Here is a 21,322-nt window from a genome sequence, read left to right as displayed (position 1 = left end):
ATAACAAAAGTCGCCCACTCAAAGGCCTGCAGAGAGAAGGCAGGTAATGATATATGGGAGTGAAGTGGGCTGGGTGTAAGGAAAACCCCACAGGGCAGGCAGAATGCTAAATGTCAGTTGACGCTCGGATGTGAGTATTAACAGCCTGGCGGAGGCCGTGGGAACTAAAGAACATGTGGTCTATATAAAAGAGACCCTCTAGCAGCTCTGCTCTGTTTTTCACAAGAAACTAGAAATGCAGATTTTATTTAAATAATAATAACAATAATAAAAACACTTTGTAGGCAAACACTGTGCAAGTAAAAGCAAACGCATTTCCCTCATGGGACAGGCATGTCATCAGTTTGCAACCTGTGCTCTGAGTCTTTGGGCTTCTCCATTTCAATCTTTCACCCATGGTAGGAATTCCTCTTGTTTCCCTGTTTGAACCCTTCCCTGGTGGGATGGTCACTTCCTTAATAGGCTCTCCATTCCATTGTGTAAACATTATGCTTACAGATTCAAAATTGCCTTTGTGGAATTTCCTGCAGTTAGTCTTCCTTTGTCCTTTTGGGTGAGATCTTGGTCTGTTTTCTGTTGCTGTAACAAAATACCAGAGACTGGGTGCTTTGTAAGCAAAGAGGTTTGTTTAGCTCACAGTTTTGGAGATGGGAAATCTAAGATTGGGCAGACCTACCTGTATGGCCTCTGTTGAGGGCCTCCCTGGCTATGCTTCCACACAGCAGAAAAGCAGACTGAGAGGTAGCTGTGAGTAGAAGGTGCCAAGCATGTGGGGTGGCCTTACTTTATAAGAATCCTCTTTTGTGGGAACTAACCAGAGTCTTGTGAGAGCTCCATTAGTCCTTTCACAGGTCAGCACCCCCAGCGACAACCATCTTCCACGAGGCTCAGCCTCTTAAAGATTCCACCACCTCTCACATTCTACACTGGAGACCAAGTGTCCAGCCCATGAACTTTTGGGGGACACTCAAATCACACCAGAAAGCAAGGCAACACCTTTAATGCAGGAGGACTTCCCAGGGGAGGAAACTGTCATGCTGTGCTTTCCCACTGCCCAGCTCTTCCTGGAACAGTGACAACCATGAAACAGGTTCTAGGCTCGTCACTATCCAGTCCCCTCCTCCAGACCTGCTCCTTCAGAAGCCTCGCAACCCGACCTGGAGGTCTGACAGCAGGATGACTATGTAGACACCTTGTACCTTTCATCTCCCAGGTGCTGAGCAAAGGGGGACAGCTGCCCCACCAAGCTGCATCTCCCCTTTTCCTTGTGGTATGGGTGACAGAACTCAGGGCCTCGTGCATGCCGGGCAAATGCTGTGCCACTGAGCCACACCCCCGGCCCCACATTTCATCCTTCAATATTCTTTAAGGGTAATGAGGGACTGGAGAGAGGAACGGTCTCACTTCTGCAAAGCCATGTGGAAAAGCAGGATAGTATTCCTGGGCAAGGCGTTTCCTTTGAGTTGGTGCAGGGGCTGCTCACAGATGTTGTTTGTGTGGTACCTGGGACCTCAGAACCTCTGAGGACGGCCACGAGATACAGATGCCTGCCCAGGAAGAGGCAGAGCAGTCAGGGAGCCTGTGGACGGGTGCCAGCCATCCCTGGAGAACCCGAGGAATGCTGGGCAGGATTGCACCTCCCCTGGAAGTGGGGTGACCCCCAGCCATGGCCTTGCAAGGGTGGGAGAGGATGTGGGTGGCATGTCATTATACCCCCCAAAGCCTGAAGAGTCCCACTCTACTCTTTCAGAACATCTCACCAGAACCAGTGTTAGGATGTGCTGGGGTGAGAGTGCTGCCTCCAGATTGTGGGGCACCGGGGGCTGTCTGTGTGCGGGAGCAGCTACACATTTGGGGATGGGGCTTTCCCAGCTATGAAGGATATCACCTCCAAATAGAATGAACGATGACTCTGCGAGGTCATATACAAATATAAATATGTGCAATTTTTTAAACAAAAATGTTATCATCTCCCTGGGCAGGGTGCTGCACACCTGTAATCCCAGCAGCTCCGGAGGCTGAGGCAGGAGGACAAGCAGTTCAAAGTCAGCCTCAGCAACTTAACTTAGCAAGGCCCTAAGCAACTTAGCGAGGTCCACTGCAAAAAGGTGGGGGGGCCTGCGGATGTGGCTCCATGGCTAATTGACCCCGGGTTCAATCCGTGGTACAAAAAATAAAATGAAATAAAAAGGACTGGAGATGTGGGTCATTGGTAAAGTACACCTGGGTTCAATCCCCAGTACCAAAAAATGAAAAAAAAGATAAAAAACCCCAAAAAACAAAAAAAATGAAGCCATCATCTCACTGTCCTTCCCTTAATATTATACCATGAAGATCTTTTAAAGCAACGGGTAAAGATCAACCTCCTTCCATATTACAGCTGGACAGGGTGCCATTGCCTGACTGTATCTTAACATTCAGGTGATTTCCTAAGTATACAGTGTTGCAAAGCCCAGTCTTAAACACATATGTTTGTGAACTTTTTCTAACATTTCTATAGAATATGATGCTAAAATGGGTCCCAATAGAGCATCTGTTGATATTTTGGTAAATACCAATATATTTATTGCCCATAAGTGAATGATCATAAGCAATTGGGAAAAGAAAGCATAAGAAAGTAATACAGAGAGGATCACACATTAATTAAACACTAAAGAAAAACAGATGCTCAATCATTAATTGGGGGGGGGGGTAACTGGGAAATGAACCCAGGGCTGCTTTACCACTGGGCCACCTCCCCAGTCCTTTTTTCCGATATTTTATTTAGAGACAGGGTCTCGCTAAGTTCTTTGGGGCCTCACTAAGTTGCTGAGATGGCTTTGAACTCGAGATCCTCCTGCCTCAGCCTCCAGAACTGCTGGGATTTACAGGTGTGTGCCACTGCGCTGGGTTCAACCATCAATATTTTTGAAAGGACTAATAACTTTATAAATTTAATCAAAACAGAAGGAGGCTGAGTAAATAAACACAACTGGATATGAAAGTGGGGCATAACTATAAATGCAATGGCTATTAAAAATAATAAACAAATACTATAAATGACTGCAGGCTAACAAGTTGGAAAACTTCCACAAAATAGTCATGCTTGTAAGAAAACAAAGTAGGAAAAAGAGACTCAGAAAGGAGCTTCATTCTGAGGCTAGTGTAAGCTTGATTCCAAAGCCAGAAGGAACAGGAAACACAAAGGTCAAATTCATTCATATTAGTAGACGCAAAAACCCTAAACAATGGAAAAATAGAAATATGTGTCCACACAAAATGGACAATGATCAGTCTATTGCAGTAAGAGATTGAGAAAAGGGGTTAAAAGCACAGACTTCTTTCTTCTCTGTTGGAGTGGAACAAGGATTTCGGGCAAGCTGGGAGAGTACTCTACCACTGAACCACAACCCCAGCCCTAAGCATGGGCTTCTGACATGATTTTGATTCCAGAACTTTCCTTCCCTCCCTACTCCTTGATTTTCCTTTACTTTTCAGTCCATTTTCTCACATCTCTTGTCCCATGGAAACAACCCAGAGTTGGCATTTCTCCCCAGCTAGGGGAACATCTTCTATCTTGCTCCCCTGCCCTGGGATGCTGGCAGACTCCTTCTGCTGGATCTTGGACGCTTGCTCCAGATTCCGTGGTCAGGGGTAGCATGAAGAGGGATGGGGTCTGTGAACGTCCCGACAAAGGGTCTTGCCTCTGCACAGCTTCTGCTGTGAGAGCTGCCCGGGAGCTCTGTCACTGCCACCGCCGTCCACCGAGCTGCCTCTGCTCTCCCAGACCCCACCCCCTCAAAATCAGGTCCCCACCGGGACATGCCAGGGACCAGTTTGTGTATCTGACAGCAGCTCCAAGCTGCTGGTTTACCTCGAGAGACTCTCAGGCTGGGGCCTTAGACACTTGGGGGATGCCATGGGTGAATCGCAGGAGTCTGCACCTCTCATACATTAAAAGAAAAAAAAAAAAAGATGTGTTTTCATTTCAAGATAATCTAAGCAAAATTAAATAGGCATACTCTGGGTCATCTGCAGCCAATACCTTCTGCTGAGACAGATTAAGACTGAACATTTGTTTGGCTTTTGTACAAAGGCTCTAAGTATAAAACATAAGTTTATGTTTTAGTCAGCTTTTTCGCTGCTGTGACTAAAGGACCCAACCAGCTCAACTGTAGAGGAGAAAAGGTTTATTCTGGGGCTCATGGTTTCAGAGGTCTTACTTAGTCCATAGAAGGCTGGCTCCATTTCTCAGGGCTTGAGGTGAAGCAGGACATCATGGCAGAAGAATGTGGTGGAGGGAAGCAGCTCACATGGTGATCAGCCAGTGGAGACAGAGGTTCTCCCGCCCCAGATACAAAATCTATACCCCATAGCCACGCCCCCCAGTGACCCGCCTCCTGCAGCCACACCCCACCTGCCTCCAGTTACCACTCAGTTAATTCCATCAGGGATTAATTCACTGATTAGGTTCAGGCTATCACCTGATCATTTCTCCTCTGAACCTTCTTGCATTGTCTCTCCTGTGAGCTTTTCAGGGACACCTCACATTCAAACCATAACAGTTTATATCAATTTTGAATGTAACTAGGAAACTTACGAAGACTTTATCAACATTGTGCCCATATGTTTTCTAAATTTGAGAAACACTGCCCTGGGACTTTTCCTTAGGAATTCCAGTAGGAGAAAATCAAGTGTGTTCTTTTTGCTTAGAAATCCCAACTTCCTCTCAGTGCCAGAACTTTCCAGTTACAGGGTTGGTACACAAAAGGGCAGCCATCACCTTGGAGAAGAAGGGAGACCCAGCAAATAGCTCTTAAATGCCACAGATTCTCCAAGCTGGCAGCTGCCCCAGTTTCACCTCACCCCTGAAGTTTCCGGTGTGGAGTTTATCTTGTGATCTAGTTGATGGTGGTGCTTCTAGCATTGGCTTCTGTATCTGTACCAGTGCATTCAGGGTCTCTGAGGACTATGACAGCGTGGGACGACATGTATTCAGCTGCACTTTGCAGTGGCTTGCATGTCACTTGTTCCCCAAAGTTCATGTGCAGGAAGCTTGGTCCTTAGGGTGGTCGTGTTGAGGTAGTGGAACCTGTAGTACAGGGCTAGCGGAAGGTGATTAAGCCATGGGGCCAATGCCTTTGGAAGGGATTAATGCTGGCGCTGGGGACTGAGTTCTCTCAAGATTGTGTTGTTATAAAGCAAGTCCACTCCATACACTTGACCCCCACTGTACCCAGCCACTTCCCTTTCCACTTCTCCACCTTGTTGTGATCCAGCTAGGGTGCCCTCACCAGAGGCTGAACAGAAGGGTCTGCCCAATCAGAGACTTTCACCCCGCAACTGTGAGTTCAATAAACTTCTTTTCTTTATAAAGTACCTAGAGTCAGGTATTCTGTTACAGAAATGCAAAACAGACTAATGCATCCATGTAACCAAATGTCAGTAAGGGTGACCATGCCCAGTGAAACCTAGATGTGATTGTCGGAACTCCCTGTTTTCCCCTGCTTAGCTCTGGGAAAGACCAGTGCCTCTCCAACGTTTCTGTGAATTTCTGGAGAGTCCGTGTGCTCATGGTCATGTCTCACTCCACCTCCCTGCTTGTGCAGAGAGCATATTTTCCCCTCTCATCTTTTGGCTGCTTCCTTTCCCTACTCTAGCCTCCATCCAAACATGGAATTTGTTCTCTTCCGGCATTTGCATCAAAACCCACAAGACTTTTGCTTGTATAGTAGATGTTACTGAAGGTTTAGGGACGTTTTGCTGAGGGAGTGAAATGAAGAGGGAGAGGGCTTACTTCCTGGCAACACAAGTGACTTCCGTTCAACTGCATGACATCCCTATTCCTCACAGTCTTGTGGCTATGATGCCATCACTTGACCATTGTCCCCTCCTCCCTCACTTTTCTCTTCTACTCCCAAACTTCTAGCTGTTTCTAACAGAACTGCCTTTCCGTCCCTCTCACCTTGCCCCCCAGGTAGCATGCCACGGTGCTCTGGCTGAGTTCCTCCTAGGATGCCTTCTGCTGTCAGGGCGCTGGGCGGCCTTGCCTGCCCCACTGTGCTTCCCAGAGTGATTCACTTTACTTCCATTCCTCTTGTCTGGGAGCAGCACAGTGTTTAGAAAGCACTTTTACTTATATGATTCCCGTTGACCATCAGAACAACCCTGGGTGAGGTATTACGTCTATTTTACAGATGCAGGACCAGAAACTCAGAGAGGTTTAGTAACTCGTGCAAAACCACACAGCTAGCTAAGTGAAGGAGTAGAAATCCAGGTTCAGGACTTACAGTTTGGAGATAAGGCCCATGTCCTCGCACACAGAGAGGATGTGTGCTGTCTTATCATCCAGAAATCTGAGGCCTCATGAACTCCAGGAGAAATAATCACAGCAGCCTGGTTGTCCTCAGGGACAGCCATAGCAACCTCAGCAGGCACATACATCCCACAGGGCAGGACTGCCACTCCCTCTCCATGCCTTGCTTTTTCCCTCTCTTTTGCTGGCTTGTAGCTTCTACTCATCTTCAGGTCTAGGAACAGGATGGTTATGGGTCCCCATACAAAATTAAAATGCTATGCACTCTGTTCAAAAGTCACAAAGAATTCTAAAACAGTGATGGCAGAGCATCAAGCCAATCATGGGTACTTTAAAATGACTGTACAGGTGGCGTGTTCCTGTTCAGAGGTTCGGTCCCCGGGAAGCATGCCCCGACCCTCCAGTCTGGGCTGTGTGCCTATCACACGCCATCATCAGCCTCGCAGCCTCTGGTGAAGTGCAGGGGCCTCACTGGGGGCTTGGGACGACTACCAGCAGGACCTGGAGGAACCAGGCAGTGGATTGTCATCTCCAGGCAGGCCCCGAGTAGAATTCTCCAAAGTTATGGACCACGATGAGCCCTCATGTGAAGACCCTTGCTCCCACGGATTTCTTTTGGTCCTAAGGGACAGAAACCCTTCTCTGTGTAAGCAGAAAAGGGGACTTAGTTGCTCTAAACAGAAACACTCAAGGCAGATGCCTCTTTAGGTGTTGCCAGTCCTTGAGCCCAAAGGAGGGGATCAGAGCCCAGTTTCAACCTTCCCATTTTCTCCTCAGGTGGAGAAAAGATTTCAAACCTCCTGAAAACAGCAGGCAGAAACCCTGGGAAGAGCTCTGATTGACTGGACTTGGGTAATGAACATATGGCTGAACCAATCTCTATGTCCAGGGTGGGAACAAGGGCAGGGCTCCAGATTCCCTCCCATCCTTCCATCAAAACCTGGGCTGTGACTTCAGAGGGCAGAAAGGGGGCCAGGGAAGCAGAACTGCCTGTGGCTGCCAGTCTGTCTTTATGGTCTATCCAGCATCACCTCCTCTCCCCGTCCTTGGCTTCAGGCCTTGAAAGTTGATCTCAGGAAGATCCTTGTGGAGAGGAAACTGCTGGGGACAGGACCGCTTAGAAAGTCAGGCCCTGGCTGTCTGCTTCCAGAAACTTTCTCCTGTCCTCCCTCAGAGGACCCCAGTGTTGTCACTATATTCTAGGGTGAGGAGACCTCCAGGTAGCACTTTTCAAAAGGCTTCAACTCCAGAATATCTTTCTTTGAGGCTGGGAAAGAATTTTTATTTTTACTTCAGAAATGAACTGGTCATAACAAAAGGAAGACAAAAAAAGTGTTTATTAAAAAAAATGAAGTCTGAAGTGCAACACTGCTCTCTGCATTTCCCCCAGGCTTCCGTTCACACAGACCCTGCTCCTCAAGGCCAAGCAGGGCATGAAGGTCTCGAGTGATGACGATCAGGAGGGTTCTCTTCAGGGCATTGGACATCCCTCCTTTCAGAGGTGCTCAGAGGAAACGTTTCCATCCGTGGACTCCACATTAAGTGAGAGTCGGAGCCCCTGAGAAGTGACTCCAAGTCGGAGCCGCTGTTGTCCTACTGTGGTTCCGGGTCAAGTGTGAGGAAGTGGGCTCAGGAGAAAAGAACGAGTCTCAAAGCCAGGACAACTGGGTTTCCTGCCTGTCCTCTTGTGACCTTCTCGTTGGCTTTGGTCCAGCAAGTGGGCCTCAGTTTCCCCACCTATAATAATGAAGAGTTGGTTAAGATGGTTTCTACAGTCCTTACCTCCAATTTCTGTGAGTCTAGGCCAGATAGAAAAGGAAGATGCATCAGGATTCTTGATCATTCCTCTTTGCCATGGGCTTATTAGGTGGCCTTGGGCGAATCTGTCTGCCATGTTGAACCCCTCTGCCATCTTGAACATCCTGTGTCATGCAGGAGGACGGTACGAGAGGTAGTGTGGAGTGGCAAGCATTCGGCAGGGCTCTCTCTGGCCAGGATTCAGGAGGGCTTCTCCTTGGCAGATGCTGATAGAGGATCCTGTGCACTTCAAAGCTCTGACCTGGGGGTAGCTCTCCTGTGAAGTCTGAATCCAGCCCCTCATTTCTGTGGCCCACACCCGTCCCGTTGCCTCAGACTTCTCCAGCCTGCTTTGGCATCTACCCTTGCTCTGTCTTCCAATCCCAGCAACCAATCTAGACACAACTTGGCCAAAATGTTCAATTCTGCCAGGTCTCATTGAAGCCTGTTTTGAGCCGTGCTCAGTAGAAATCAAGGAAGCAGAGAAGACTCCTATCCTCTGGGAGCTTATGGTGCAGGTGGGGAGCGGGCAGCATGAGCATATACTCAGTGCCATGAGAGAGGGCAGAGTCCTCAGCTCAGAAAAGAGGAAGAGAGGATTTCCTGTCGGGGGAACTAGGAAGATGAGAAGGAATTGCCAGCTGAGGGCCCAGCACAACGCAGGAAGTGCAAATAGCCTTTAGAAGGCCCCCTAGGGTGCAGCGAGGGGCGGCCATGAGGCTGGGGAGGAGCAATGTGCAAAATCTTGACAGGCCAGGAAGGCCTGGAGAGGGAGCTGAGGCTGGGGAGTCAGTGACTTGTCCAAGTTGGTCAGGAACCTTTTGGCTGCCAGTGATAGGAACTTAGTTCGAATTAACCGCGAGAACAGAGTATCCGAGGAAGGCCTGACCAGCCGAGCAGGAAAAGGCCCGGGGTGCTCCTGGCCTGTGGGAGCAGCTAACCAGGGACCCATCAGGACCCAGCTCCTGTTCCCGTTTCTCTCAGTTGGCTCCATTTCCCCTCTACAGGGAGGACTCCTGGGGAAGGGAGTTATTGCCCTGCTGAGCCAGTTTTCCACCCTTGGGTCAGTCAGAAGCTGGACTTGCATGGCCGTAGGGCATGTTATTCTCAGCAGAAGGCAGGAATAATGCTGATCAGGCAACCCGAGACTGAGTGTCTCAGCCCCTGAGTTTCTCAGCAGAGGAATGTGGCCCCAGTTGACCTCCATTTTGGGAAGAGGAGGCATTCAAGACGAGGTTTTTTTTTTTTCTTCCTTTTATTCATAAAAACAAATTTGCAACAATTTATTAAAAATCGATACCATGCAGTAGGGGTACGAGAAATTCCTCATTTACATTTGATTCTGGCAGTTCCAGTCTAATTTAAAGCATTTGTGCACTAAACATCATTGGAAAATGCCTTCAGGCCGAAGCCTCTTCGGAAATGGAAGGGTGTGTTTGCTGCATATAAAAGAACAGAACCATTAAATAGCTAGAGTCACTTCTGTGTGTCTTGTTATTCGCGGGGAAATTAAAAAAACAAGATGGGTGAACCTACAGGATCAGTAAGACAAGAGAATGTACTTTGTGGGTTAACCTAGAAGACAGAGCACGTTTGGGAGTCACAAAGGTGTACAGACGCACGCTCACCTCTGGCAGTCCAATACTTCAGTTTGTTTTTTTTCCTGCTATGCTGGAATAATATTTCTACGGGTATGTGTGTGTGTATGTGTGTGTGTGCGCGCGCGCGTGCATGTGTGTGTGTGTGTGTGTATTATGTACAATTAAGTGTCTCTTTCCCTTTGAAAAATTAATGTGATCTTTAAATTAAATTTGGTTTTGGTGAATTCAAGAAAGCAAGTGAATACTGGTAATACACAGAGTGACAACACGGTTTTTAGTGCCTAAACAGAGAATGACTTCAACTCGACCTGTGGTGTGTGTACTTTTTTTTTTTTTTTTTTTTTCCCCCTAAAAGCTACAGTACCTCCGTAACCTCTCCTTGAGGGAGGGGAGGGGAAAGCTGTGCTACGTGAACTAGGGTGTTGGAAACGTTGGCGATGGTGATTCCCGTGGGCCCTTTCATCACAGCCTGGTGGTGACAACAGTGTGTTCCTGACTGCAGTGGATCTGGGAAGAGATTATTGCCTGCCTGTTGAAGCTGCCATTAGGATTCTTTAGGGATTGAGCGAACCGCTCCGCTCGGTTGTGCAGACGTCCTGGACATTGTCATTCAGGCCTTTCTTTAGCAAAGAATGAACCTGTCTAGGAATGTCAGAAAAGTCGTTGGGAGCCTCCCTCCAGCCAGCTTGTTTCTGGCAGAGGGCTGTGCTGGAAGCTTCTCTGGGCCGCACCCTGGCTGTAGTGAGGGCTGAAGGTCATAGTCACACTGATACCTCACGGGTCAGGGCTGCTTACTGTTTGGGACAAAGCTTTCCTGAATGAGATCGGGTGTCGATCCTCAGAGTGACCCTGTGAGGTAGGCAGGACGGGTGTTATTTCAACCCCAACCTGTTACAGAGGGGAAACTGAGGCTCAGAGAGACACTAGTGACTTGCCCAAGGTCACACAGGGAGTCAGAGGGGACTAAGGACTTGAACCCAGGTCTGCCTGACTCCCAGGCCAGTGCTCTTTGGGGTTCAGTTAAAAGGGAAGAATGATCTTATGAATGGGAATCAGTCTGCTGACCGATTGTCCCCAGTGATCACCAAGGGGAGAGCTCACTGGCTCGTCTGGATGGAAGGCTACCTTCTGGAAGCCAAGGGAAGCCCTCAGCCAGCAACTCTCCCCTCCCTGACACCAGGGATGTCTTTTAGCAGAATGCCCTCGATTCACTTTGGTCAGAAACAAAGTCAGTGAAAAAAAAAAAAAAAATCCCAGCCAGCCCTTGGGCCCCGATGGGAGAGGTTAAAGTGCACATCTTTCTTGATCGTGTTTGCTGGGAACAGACATTCCACGGTTAGCTCGGGTGGTCCCCCTTATTTCCGGGAACACTTGATATGAACACAAGGACATGGCCAACATGGGGGGTACTCGACACACTGTGGGTGATGCTGCAGAGCGTGTCTGCAGTGACGTGCCCTAAATCCCCACGTCCCCGGACGGTGTTATTGTGTTAATGTGTGGCATTTATCAGAGTAACAAACATCTCATCCAGTGACAGAGACCCCCCAGGGAGCATGTGAGTCCACCTGCTCAGGTTCCCCAGCCCCAGGGCCGTGCCTGTCTGCCCTTCCCAGGGACTCCCTGCGCCAGGGAGGCTGAGGTGGGCTGGGCTGGCCGCTGGGGACCTGGTGGCCCTGCTCACCTTCTCCCCCACTAGAGTGGAGAAGGGCTGGTGGGGGCCACAGAGGGCGATGTGTGTGCAGAGTACAGAGGCGATTTCTCCAGAAGCCCTGGCCTCTTCCCGAGGCTGCTCAGGGCCACTTGCTGAGTCTAGCTGGAGTTCTAGGCCTCTCTCCTTGTCTAGAATTATTATTATTATTTTTTTGCAAGTTTCAAACATCCCAGCTCCTCCTTGTTTGTAGACATTATGGAAGAAGTCATTTCCATTCCTCTTCTTTGTGAAAGAACAAGAACTTCACAAATAAGGCTCGAGGTCAGGTGCCACACGACCCCCGTCCCGTCCACTTGAGGGCCAGCCGCGCAGTCCCGAGAGGCGGCCGTGGTGCCCCGCTCTGCCACGGCCAGAGCCCACAGTGTGCCTGTGGCAGACGCCTCTGCCCGGCGTGGAGCTGTCAGGGGAGGCCCCGGCCCAGGCCTCCCACCCTTACAGGCCCGAGACCATGACTCGGAAGGAGGGTGGCACGTGTCTGTGACGGGGGCTGGCGGTGGGGCTGACACAGGGGCTGACACAGCTGGCGTCCACGCCTCCGATGGACGGGAGGTAGGCGTGGTGGAGGATGGGGAGCTGGAGGGACAGCCGGCGCTGGATGCTGGAAGGGAAGAGAGGAGGGGCGTTAGCGAAGGCTGTCTGGCTGCTCTCCAGAGAGTTCTCTGGACTCACTTTGGCTAATAAAAGCTGATGAGAGGAGTCTCTTTTTCTCTGAATCCAATATTTGTCATCTAGTGATTCAGCCGTCTAGCAGGTATGAAATGAAAGCCGGCGGTGCCTCTGTCGCCCTGGGAATAACGCAGGAACAACCAGGGAGACGAGAGAGCAGGGAAGAGGCAGTCTTCTTGAGCCTCTGGACCAGGGTTTGGTGACTCTGTAATTGTCAGGGCAGAATAACCTCCTACCCCCTCAAGGGGCTCCTCAGATCTCTCTCCAAGAGACTCTTCTTCCCATCTTCCTTGAAGCCCCCAGGACTCCTTTGTAAATATCAGAAAAAGAAGCCAGAAAGGGCAGGAGGTGGGGCTGAGTCCAGGAGGGCTGGCGTACACCCCCAGAGGGGCGCCAAGGAAGGGGAGCTGCCTCTGAACCCCTTCGCACCGCCGGGCCTTAGTCTTAACTGTTGGAAAGGCTGCTTTGGGGATGTGCCCAGGTGATGCTCCCCTGTCTGCTCAGCTGCATTTTTATGCAATTCTCCATTGATTATGGGACACACTGCTTTCCCTAAGGGAGGGGACTGGCTTCTAATGCCTCCTTGTGTCCCCAGTGCCTGGTCACTCAGGTGCAAACAAAAAAGGAAACAAAACAAACCAGATCTTGACAAAAACTCAGTAGACAAAAGCAGTATTGCTGGTCCCGTGATGAAGAGGAGAGAAGGGTACAGAGCGTCCCTAAGCTGCTCGGCAGACCTGGGGGAGCCAGGACCTTGCTGCTGCGATGCCTCCACATGGCTTGTGGCAGAGGCCATCAATTCGGGGGGCTATCTCATCCCACAGAGCGTGCTCCACAGTCTGTCTAGGATACAGTGGGTTCTGAGATGGATGGGTACAGATGAAGTGCTGTCCTCACTCCCCAAGGACCTGCTGCCCGGAAAGACTGCCCAAGAGACACCTCACAGGTGTGCGGGGGAGGCGAGTGCTGGAGATTCCCTTCCGAAAGGCAAGTGCAGCAAGGGTCCCGTCAGCCACGAGCCGTTCCTTAGGGCAAGATGGCGCTGGCAGAGTCCAGGAAGGAAGGAAGGGGTGATGGGGAATAAACCTGGCCTGGGAGGAAGGTGCTCTGTCCAAGCGTCCAGGGCAAGGCCACCTGCCTAGGCAAGATGGGGTACAGTGCATGGCTGTGACTATTCAACACCTCCTTGCTGAGACTCAACGCTGGGACAGTCCCGGGGGCCTATGGGGGACTCGCCTTAGCCTCCAGGTGTGACCCTTCCCGTGGAGGCAAGGGATGGGGAAGCTGCTGACAAAAGTCACTGATGGCCGGCAACTGTTGTGGCCTGCGAGCCGGCCAGTCTTGGGGCTAAGTGGGTGGACAGTCACCATAGAGCTGGTGACTTGGCTGCTTTGTCTGGCTGCTCTCTGCTTGTTATTTCCCAGGGCCAGGTTTCAGAGTTTACCTGTCTAACCCCTGCTTCCAATCTGGAAGAATCCGGAAAGAACTAAAATTGCCATTGGGAATGCAGTTAACTGAGGTGTTTGGGTGTTGGCTTAGATGTCATCTTCTCATTGAGTTTTCTCTGAACACCCCACCTAAAATGACATTCCTCAGCCTCCTTTCCTGCTTTATTTTTCTTCAAAGCACTTATCTTTAACATACCAAGCTTTTTAGTATTTTATTATATTTTTATGTGGTGCTGGGGATTGAACCCTAGTCTTACACATACTAGTCAAGTGTTCCACCACTGAGCTTCACTCTCCGCTCTGGGGTCTGTGTTTCTATTAAGTCATTATCCTGCCAGGTGGCATGGAAGCTCTAGGAGATATGGAAACTGTGGAAGGGAGGGATTTTTGTTTGTTTTCTTCATTGCTGTGTCCCCATTGCCTATGTCTGATGCATAATAAACAGATTTCAGTGAATCTTGAAGTAAATGATTTAGCAGGGGTACATTTTACACTTCACAAAGGCATTGGGCTAAGGGGAGATCCTAAGATTTGATGTTGGACAGGCCTGAGTCATCTACCTCCTGTGCTTAGTCACTGGGTGAGCTTGGACAAATCGGCTCCCCTTTTTGGATATTAGTTTTCTCATCTGTAAAAGGAGTATTGTAATTTGACCTGCATTATGGACTGGATGTGAAGTTCAAATAATATCCCGGGTGTGAAAGACCATGCCAATCATAAACGGTTGTACAGGGGAGACACACTCTTCCTATAATTCTCAGGGAGAAGGTACTCACTGTTCTGGGGAGTTGATATCTTCTATGGGATCTTTGCATGTTCGGGAGGACTCTGTTGGGTTCCACTGGAGCTGGGGATTTTGATCGAGGTGATTTTTCAAAATGCTCTTTCCCCCATCTGAATGCAAAACAACAACATCACAACAAGTTCTGGTAAGTTAGTTTTTAAAAATCACAATGCAACCTTTAGGATGCTAAGAGAAGAATGAACGTAAAATGTCTACCCTCACTCTGCCATCTCTGGACCAGCGTTTGTGCAGTCGGTCTTCAGAGACCAAGGCAGTGAGCCAAGAAGCCTCCTCTCGCCTGGGCATGGCAGCCGCGTGTGACCTGCCTCTACTCTCTTTTTCTCCAAGAAAAGTGGGGGAAATTAAGTGGACAGATAGAACATAACTTGGAAATGAGAGTTCTGATATTAAGACTATTTCCTTGGCACATAGGGATGTAATGACATCCCTTTATCATACAAAAAAATCCTTTTTAAGATAATTTTAAGATAATTTTAAGATTTTTAAGATAATTTTATAATGTATATTTTTTACAATTTTAGCAAAGATTAAAAAGAATAATAGTGAATTGCTGGTGGGGGTATAAATCGACATAACCTTTTGGGGGCACTGCCAACGAGTATCAAACATCATAAAAAATGCACACCTTTTACTCAGAGTTTCTACTTCTGGGAATTAGCTTAGAGAAATAATCAAGGATATGGGCATTCAAGGATATTCAGCTCAGCATCGTTTCTATCCAAATGCCAGAACTAATCTGAATTTGTCCAGTAATAATGAATTAATCATGTAAGTTCTGGAGCCACCATTCCAAGGAGTATTGTGGAGCCACGAACTAGGTTGATGTGAACCCTCTCTACCCTCTCTGGGCTACAGAACATCCAGGGCCATTTAAAGTACTATGAAAACAGCCACACCCAAGGGATCTGGATTCACTGGGTGGGGACAGCAGCAGCAGGTCTTGTGTGTGCGGTAGTGACAACCTCCTGGGCATATCACTCTGCCCTCCCGTGAGTGCCGCTGTCCTCAATTGCTCACGGAGTCTGTCTTTGCAAACTTATCTAGGCGTCCAGATTTATCTGCGCCCCCATCAACGCCCGCCATGCTTTGGCGGTAACTTGCTGACGAGCACAGCATCTGGAATTTTGAGTCGCCTGATGCTCACGTTCCCAGCTGAGGCGACGTTCTGCCTTTGTGTTTAGCTCTCATAATATAAATAAGGATCTTTTTGGAGGTCTATTTAGTGTCACATTTTCCACATTTTCGTTTGTTTTTGTTTTTGCAATACTGGGGACTAAAAAAAGGGTGTTGCAAATGCTAGGCAAGGACTCTACTACTGAGCTACAGCCTCAACCCTTTGATCCCCCTTTAAATTTTATTTTGAGGCAGGGTCTCACTAAGTTGCCCGGGCAGGCCTTGTACTTGGGATCCTCATGCCTCAGCCTCCTGAGCTGCTGGGATTAAAGATGTGTGCCACCACACTGGGCTCATTTTTCACATTTTTGTACTGTTGGTGACTTTGCTGTTTAAAATGGTCACCAAATGCAGTGCTGAAGTACTGTCTAGGGTTCCTAGGCACTATGATGTGTGATATGGAGAAAATCCAGGTATTAGGTAAGGTTCTATCAGGCATGAGTTATAGTGCTGCTAGTTAATAAGTCAGCAATATATACATACATACATATATATATGTATATATGTCATGTGGCACACACGTGTAATCCTAGCAACTCAGGAGGCTGAGGCAGGAGGATAGTAAGTTCGAGGACAGCCTCGTCAACTTAGTGAGGTCCTGAGCAACTTAGTGAGACCCTGTCTCAAAATAAAAAACAAAAAAAGGACCGGAGATGTAGTTCAATGGTAAAGTATACCTAAATTCAATTCTCAGTAACACACACACACACACACACACACACACACACACACGCACCAAACCAATTATATATATTATACGAGATACTTTTAAACAGAAACATGCATAAAACAAAATAAGGTACTGATGAGTTGAACAACTTTTACTTCTTTTGAGAAGGATCTTTTGCTTATTTTTTTTTGGATTATTGGTCTTTTTCTAATTAATTAGTATATGATTATGTATATTTTGTATATAATTATATATAATTTCTCCCTATAGTGCATGAGTTTGTTAAAATTTGGCTTAGTCTATTGTTTGATTGTTTTGGAAACATACTTATGATGTATTTGCATTGTGAAAATTAGATTTGTTTTTGAAATTTTATTTACTTACTTAAATTAATTAATTAATTAATTAATTTTGAGATGGAGTCTCACTATGTCGCCCAGGCTGGTTTCCAGTTTGTGTGTTTAAGAATCCTCCTGCTTCAGTCTTCTGAGTAGCTGGACCACGGACATGCACCACCACATCTGGCTGAAATTAAATTTATTATCCTCTCCTTTTGTGTTTTCTGTTGTGTATTAAACTGAGAAAGACCTTCCCCTGGGGTTATCTTCAAAAATTGTCCTTTCTTTCAGCATTTTCATGGTTTTGTTCTTTATATTTAAAATCTTCATCTATCTGGAGTTCAGTGTGAGGTAAAGAGCTACCTTTATTCTTTTCCACATCGCTACCCATTTATCACAATGAAATTAACTGAGTAATTCACTTTTCCCCCACTAATTTGAAATGCTCACTTTTATAAGATACTAAAATTATTAGGAGTAATTTTTATTCTTTTAATTGTTCTATGAAACATTTTTGCAATCAACATCTTATGTAATAATAATTTTATATTACTTCTCCCTCCCACTCCAGTATAGGGGACTGAACCCAGGGGTGCTCGACCACTGAGCAACATACCCAGCCCTTTCTCTCTTGAGACAGGGCCTCGCTAAGTTGCCCAGGCTGGCCTTGAACTTGTGAATCTTCTGCATCAGCCTCCTGAGTAACTGCAATTTCAGGTGTGCACCACCACACCCGGCTACAATATTACTTCTGTAACAAGAATACTTACAACTTCTATAAGAAGAAAAAACCAAAATACGTTTATCAATTTAAAAATAAGTTCATAATAAATTCGTGAATCTATGGTAACGACAAAAATCTAAACAATAGAAAATATAAAATAAAATGTAAAATGATTCTCTTTTGCCCACTCTCTGCAATACCATTCCTTTCCACACAGGTGACTGTTGTTAACAATTTCGTATTTATTCTTCTAGATCTTTTCTTTCTGCACTGGGGATTAAACTCAGGGCCTTGTGAATGCTAGGCAAGTGCTCTATCACTGAGCTATACCCCCAGCCCTCCCCCTGTGCTTTCAAAAAATAATCATATTGTCTCTCCCTCCCTCCCTTGTATTTGTATGTATGATGTTGGCTTTTTTTTTTTTTTTTTTTCACTTGGAGATTTTTCCGTATCTGTACAGATAGATCCACTCCACTTATTAATGGTTATATAATGTGCCACGTTTGGTTGGATGATAATGAATGAAACCACTTCAAACCACAAGCCTTTAAGTTAATTACAGACTTTCTCACCTACGAGTGATGTGATGAGCACCTCGTGCTGCCATCTTTGCCCCGGGGATGTGTTTCCAAGGGGCAGGTTCCTGTTGTGCTATGGAACTGCTAGGTCAGGGAGTTAAACACTTAACCCGTGGAGAGTGCCGGCCTGATGTCCAGACATCACAGGAGACAGGAGAATGCCCACTTTCAAACACTCTGACCCGCACTGGTAATCTTTTGTGTGTGTGTGTGTGTGTGTGTGTGTGTGTGTATTGAGCCCAGGGCTTCAGGCAGGCCAGGCAAACGACCACTGAGCTACATTCTCGGTCCCACACACCAGTCAACTTTTAAAGTTATACTGAGAGGTGCGCAAAAAGTAGCCTGTGATCAGGGCATGGTGGCGCACGCCTGTAATCTGGGAGGCTGAGAAAGGAGGATCTCAAGCCCAAGGCCAGCCTCAGCAACTTAGTGAAACCCTGTCTCAAAATAAAAAATAAAATAATTAAAAAAAAAAAGGATTGGGGATGTAGATTAGTGGCAAAGCACCCCTGCATTCAATCCCCAGTAACACACACACACAATTAGTGTGTGTTGTGGCTCACACTCACAAGTAATTAGCGAGGTTGGGCATTAATCTTTTTTCTTTTGGTACTGGGGATTAAACTCAAGGGTACTCAGCCATGGAGCCACATCCCCAGCCCTATTTTGTATTTTATTTAGAGACAGGGTCTCACTGAGTTGCTAAGAGCCTCACTTTTGCTGAGGCTGGCTTTGAACTCACAGCCCTCCTGCCTCAGCCTCCCGAGTTGCTGGGATTTCAGGCATGCGCCATGTGCCTGGCTACTGATTATTCTTTTCTTGAACACTCATGAGGCACATTTGAAACCATGAAACGTTGTTCAGAGAAGTAAACATCACTGTTTGCTGGGAACAAAAGGGAAGAGGCGGGTACCCTGGGAGCACTGTGTCCGTGTGGACCTGGTACCGAGGGATGGGAAACAGAAGCCTGCGTCCAGGCTGGCAGGGCTCAGAGCAGACACTGAACTGTGGTCAGGAGACAGGCGCAGGAGCTCCAGCTGTGTGTGTGTGACTTCAGGCCCGCCCCTTGCCCTCTTGGAGGAAGACGGCTGGCTGGCATCTGAAATACGAGTTCTCAGGTTCAGGTCCACCTCCTCTTACCTGTGCTCTCTGTGAAGTTCCCAAGATTGAGGATGTCATTGAGCTCCTGGTAGTGGTTCTGTTTAATGTATGTGGTCTTTTCTGGTGTGTCCTGTAGCTGCATGGTGACCTCCTCCAAGTCTTTGTCCAGCTGGAAGACAATACTCCAACTCAGTCACTGTCCTCCCTCTCCCCTGCCCAGCCCAGGAGGCTAGCCAAGAGGTGGGCGGGGCCTCTGCATCTTGGTGAGGAGGTGCAGGATTCTGCCACTCTTGGCCAACGAGACACTATGAGTTGATGGACCTGAGCTTGACAGTGATCTGACCTGTGTAGGGAGGAGCCGAGGGAGGAGCCGAGCGAGCCCAGCAGGCAGGGCAGAAAGAGGAAGCTTGGGGTGGAGTTGACAGTCCTGGGCAAATCTAGGCGGTCCCTTACGAGCCTTTACTGGCTTATGAGTCTCAATTTCTTTATCTGTAGTCTGGGGCAACCTTCGTACCTACCTCATGGGGTCTTGTAGAGATTAAATGAGACACTGTATGGAAAGTTTAGCCAGTCCAGTGCCTGGTACCAAAGAAGGGTAATCTGTTACCATAGTAACATTACTGTAAACATTATTATGGGTACCTAACAGGACCCTCAGTGGGGAGAACAGATACACAGGGCTAACAGCTCTGGGTCTCACACTGTTATGGAGGCTCAGACCAGGAGGGGCTCATCCAGAGGAGTGAATCAGGATTGGTCCCTGTCATGCCTGGGTTACATAAAAATCAGGCGCAGGTCCTGGGGCAACTCAGCCCGCAGAGACCTGGGCGTGTGTGTTGGCAGGGGCAGCGGTAGATGGAGTGGGTAGCTGGCAGCATACTATAGCATTAGGGAAGGGACCTTATAAACTGTGAAGTGCTGTTCTGATTCAGGAGCACAGTCGCCGTTTAATATATTTTCACGTGGAGAAGGAGATATCTTTATCCCTTGTTTTGTGTGACTCACAATGGCAGGGCCAGGATCTAAAGGTGGGAGTAACAGGAAGCCTGATGTGATTCAATTCCAGGGGGAAATCCCTACACTTCAGGGCTTTTAACAGTGGCTTGGTTTTCCTAAAGTGCCTGGATTCTCACTGGAGGGTGTGAGCAGAAGTGCAATGTCAAGGCACAGAGATATTAGTCATAGAGAGGTCGGCTGCTGACACAGAATCTGCAGTGGGCTTTGAGGGACAGAAAGCTGGTGGTGGGTGACCCTACCCTAAAGCAGTGATTTCAGGGTACTCTCTATTGCAGGCTACTGTAAGACCCTCAAGGAGCTGCTGGATCTAGCAAATAAAAATACAGTCAAAGTTGAATGTCAGATAACAAAAGATCTTTTTTCCCCAGTATAAGTATATCCCAAATGTTGTATGGGATATACTTATACCAAAAATTTGATGGGATATTTATCTGAAATTCAAATTTAACTGGGCATCCTGTTTCTAACCTGGCAATTCTACATCTTGCTTTTTCCCTGTTTTCAACTGTTAAGCAAAAGCTGACATTTCCCAGGCTCCTCTGTGACTAACCGGAGCAGAACCTAACTGGAGCAGAACCAAAATGTCTGCAATTTTTGTGTTACTTGCTTAAAAGCAAGGGCTTGCATGAACTTCCTGTAGCTCCCATTGCTGAGACTGAGAAGAGGACTGGCCTTCTGCCCAGCTTTACCTGGGGAATGTCAGGAAACCAGAAAAGATGAACCTGGTCCAGCAAGGGCCATGGGGAGCCAAGTTGACCAACTGAGACCTCTCTCCTCAGGACACTTAGGTGACTGGGACCTCTCTCCTCAGGACCCTTAGGTGACCGGGACCTCTCTCCTCAGGACCCTCACACGGGAGAGAAGTAAACATGTTTCCTTTGGCAGCCTGCAGACCAGACTGTGGGCCTAGTCAGACCTCTGACCCTGAGGGAGGGTGAGGCAGGGGAGGGAAGTTGGTTCCCCACCCTTATATAGCGAGTCCAGAATCTGAGATTTGGTTTGGGCACAAAGGAATCTGGTTATGGCTTCTTTGGAATATTCCAGAACCAGATAAGACCCATCAGGACAAGGGTGAGGGCTGCAGCAGCAAAGCCTCCCTCCAGAAAAGCCTCTGTTCCCTTCCTCTTCTCTTGCTGTGTGGCATGTGGTCATGGTTCTCAGGGGTGGCCGACCTGGAAGCTCACAGATCTCTGTGAATCGTGTTCTTTCTGAGGATGTCTTGAATACCAGAGTCCAGTCGGGCATTGTTGGACTCCAAGCACCTGGGCTGGGTGGCCAGCAGGCTCTTGTCAGATCTGACAACTGCTCCTATCTGACGGTGCCAACCTGGTGCCCACAGCCCTGAGGGCAGCAGAGGGGCCATGGCCAGGTGGGGAGGTCCTGCAGGAGCCTGGG

General features: G+C 48.0%; 1 protein-coding gene across 1 annotated transcript in view; it reads right to left on the bottom strand.

Moving 5' to 3' along the window:
• Positions 1 to 9,340: 9,340 nt before the first annotated feature.
• Gabbr2 (gamma-aminobutyric acid type B receptor subunit 2) overlaps positions 9,341 to 21,322 on the bottom strand; it is a 345,550-nt gene continuing 333,568 nt past the window's right edge. Inside the window, exons 17-19 of the mRNA XM_047525637.1 lie at positions 18,950 to 19,079; positions 14,298 to 14,415; positions 9,341 to 12,005 (exon numbers count right to left, since the gene is read on the bottom strand). Of these exons, the coding sequence (XP_047381593.1) occupies positions 11,840 to 12,005; positions 14,298 to 14,415; positions 18,950 to 19,079 (414 nt within the window). The 3' untranslated portion in view covers positions 9,341 to 11,839. The remainder of the gene's footprint in view (positions 12,006 to 14,297; positions 14,416 to 18,949; positions 19,080 to 21,322) is intronic.

This window comes from Sciurus carolinensis, chromosome 14 (assembly GCF_902686445.1).
Source record: "Sciurus carolinensis chromosome 14, mSciCar1.2, whole genome shotgun sequence".
NCBI classification, from domain to species: domain Eukaryota; kingdom Metazoa; phylum Chordata; class Mammalia; order Rodentia; family Sciuridae; genus Sciurus; species Sciurus carolinensis.
This window is presented reverse-complemented; position numbering and strand designations above follow the sequence as displayed.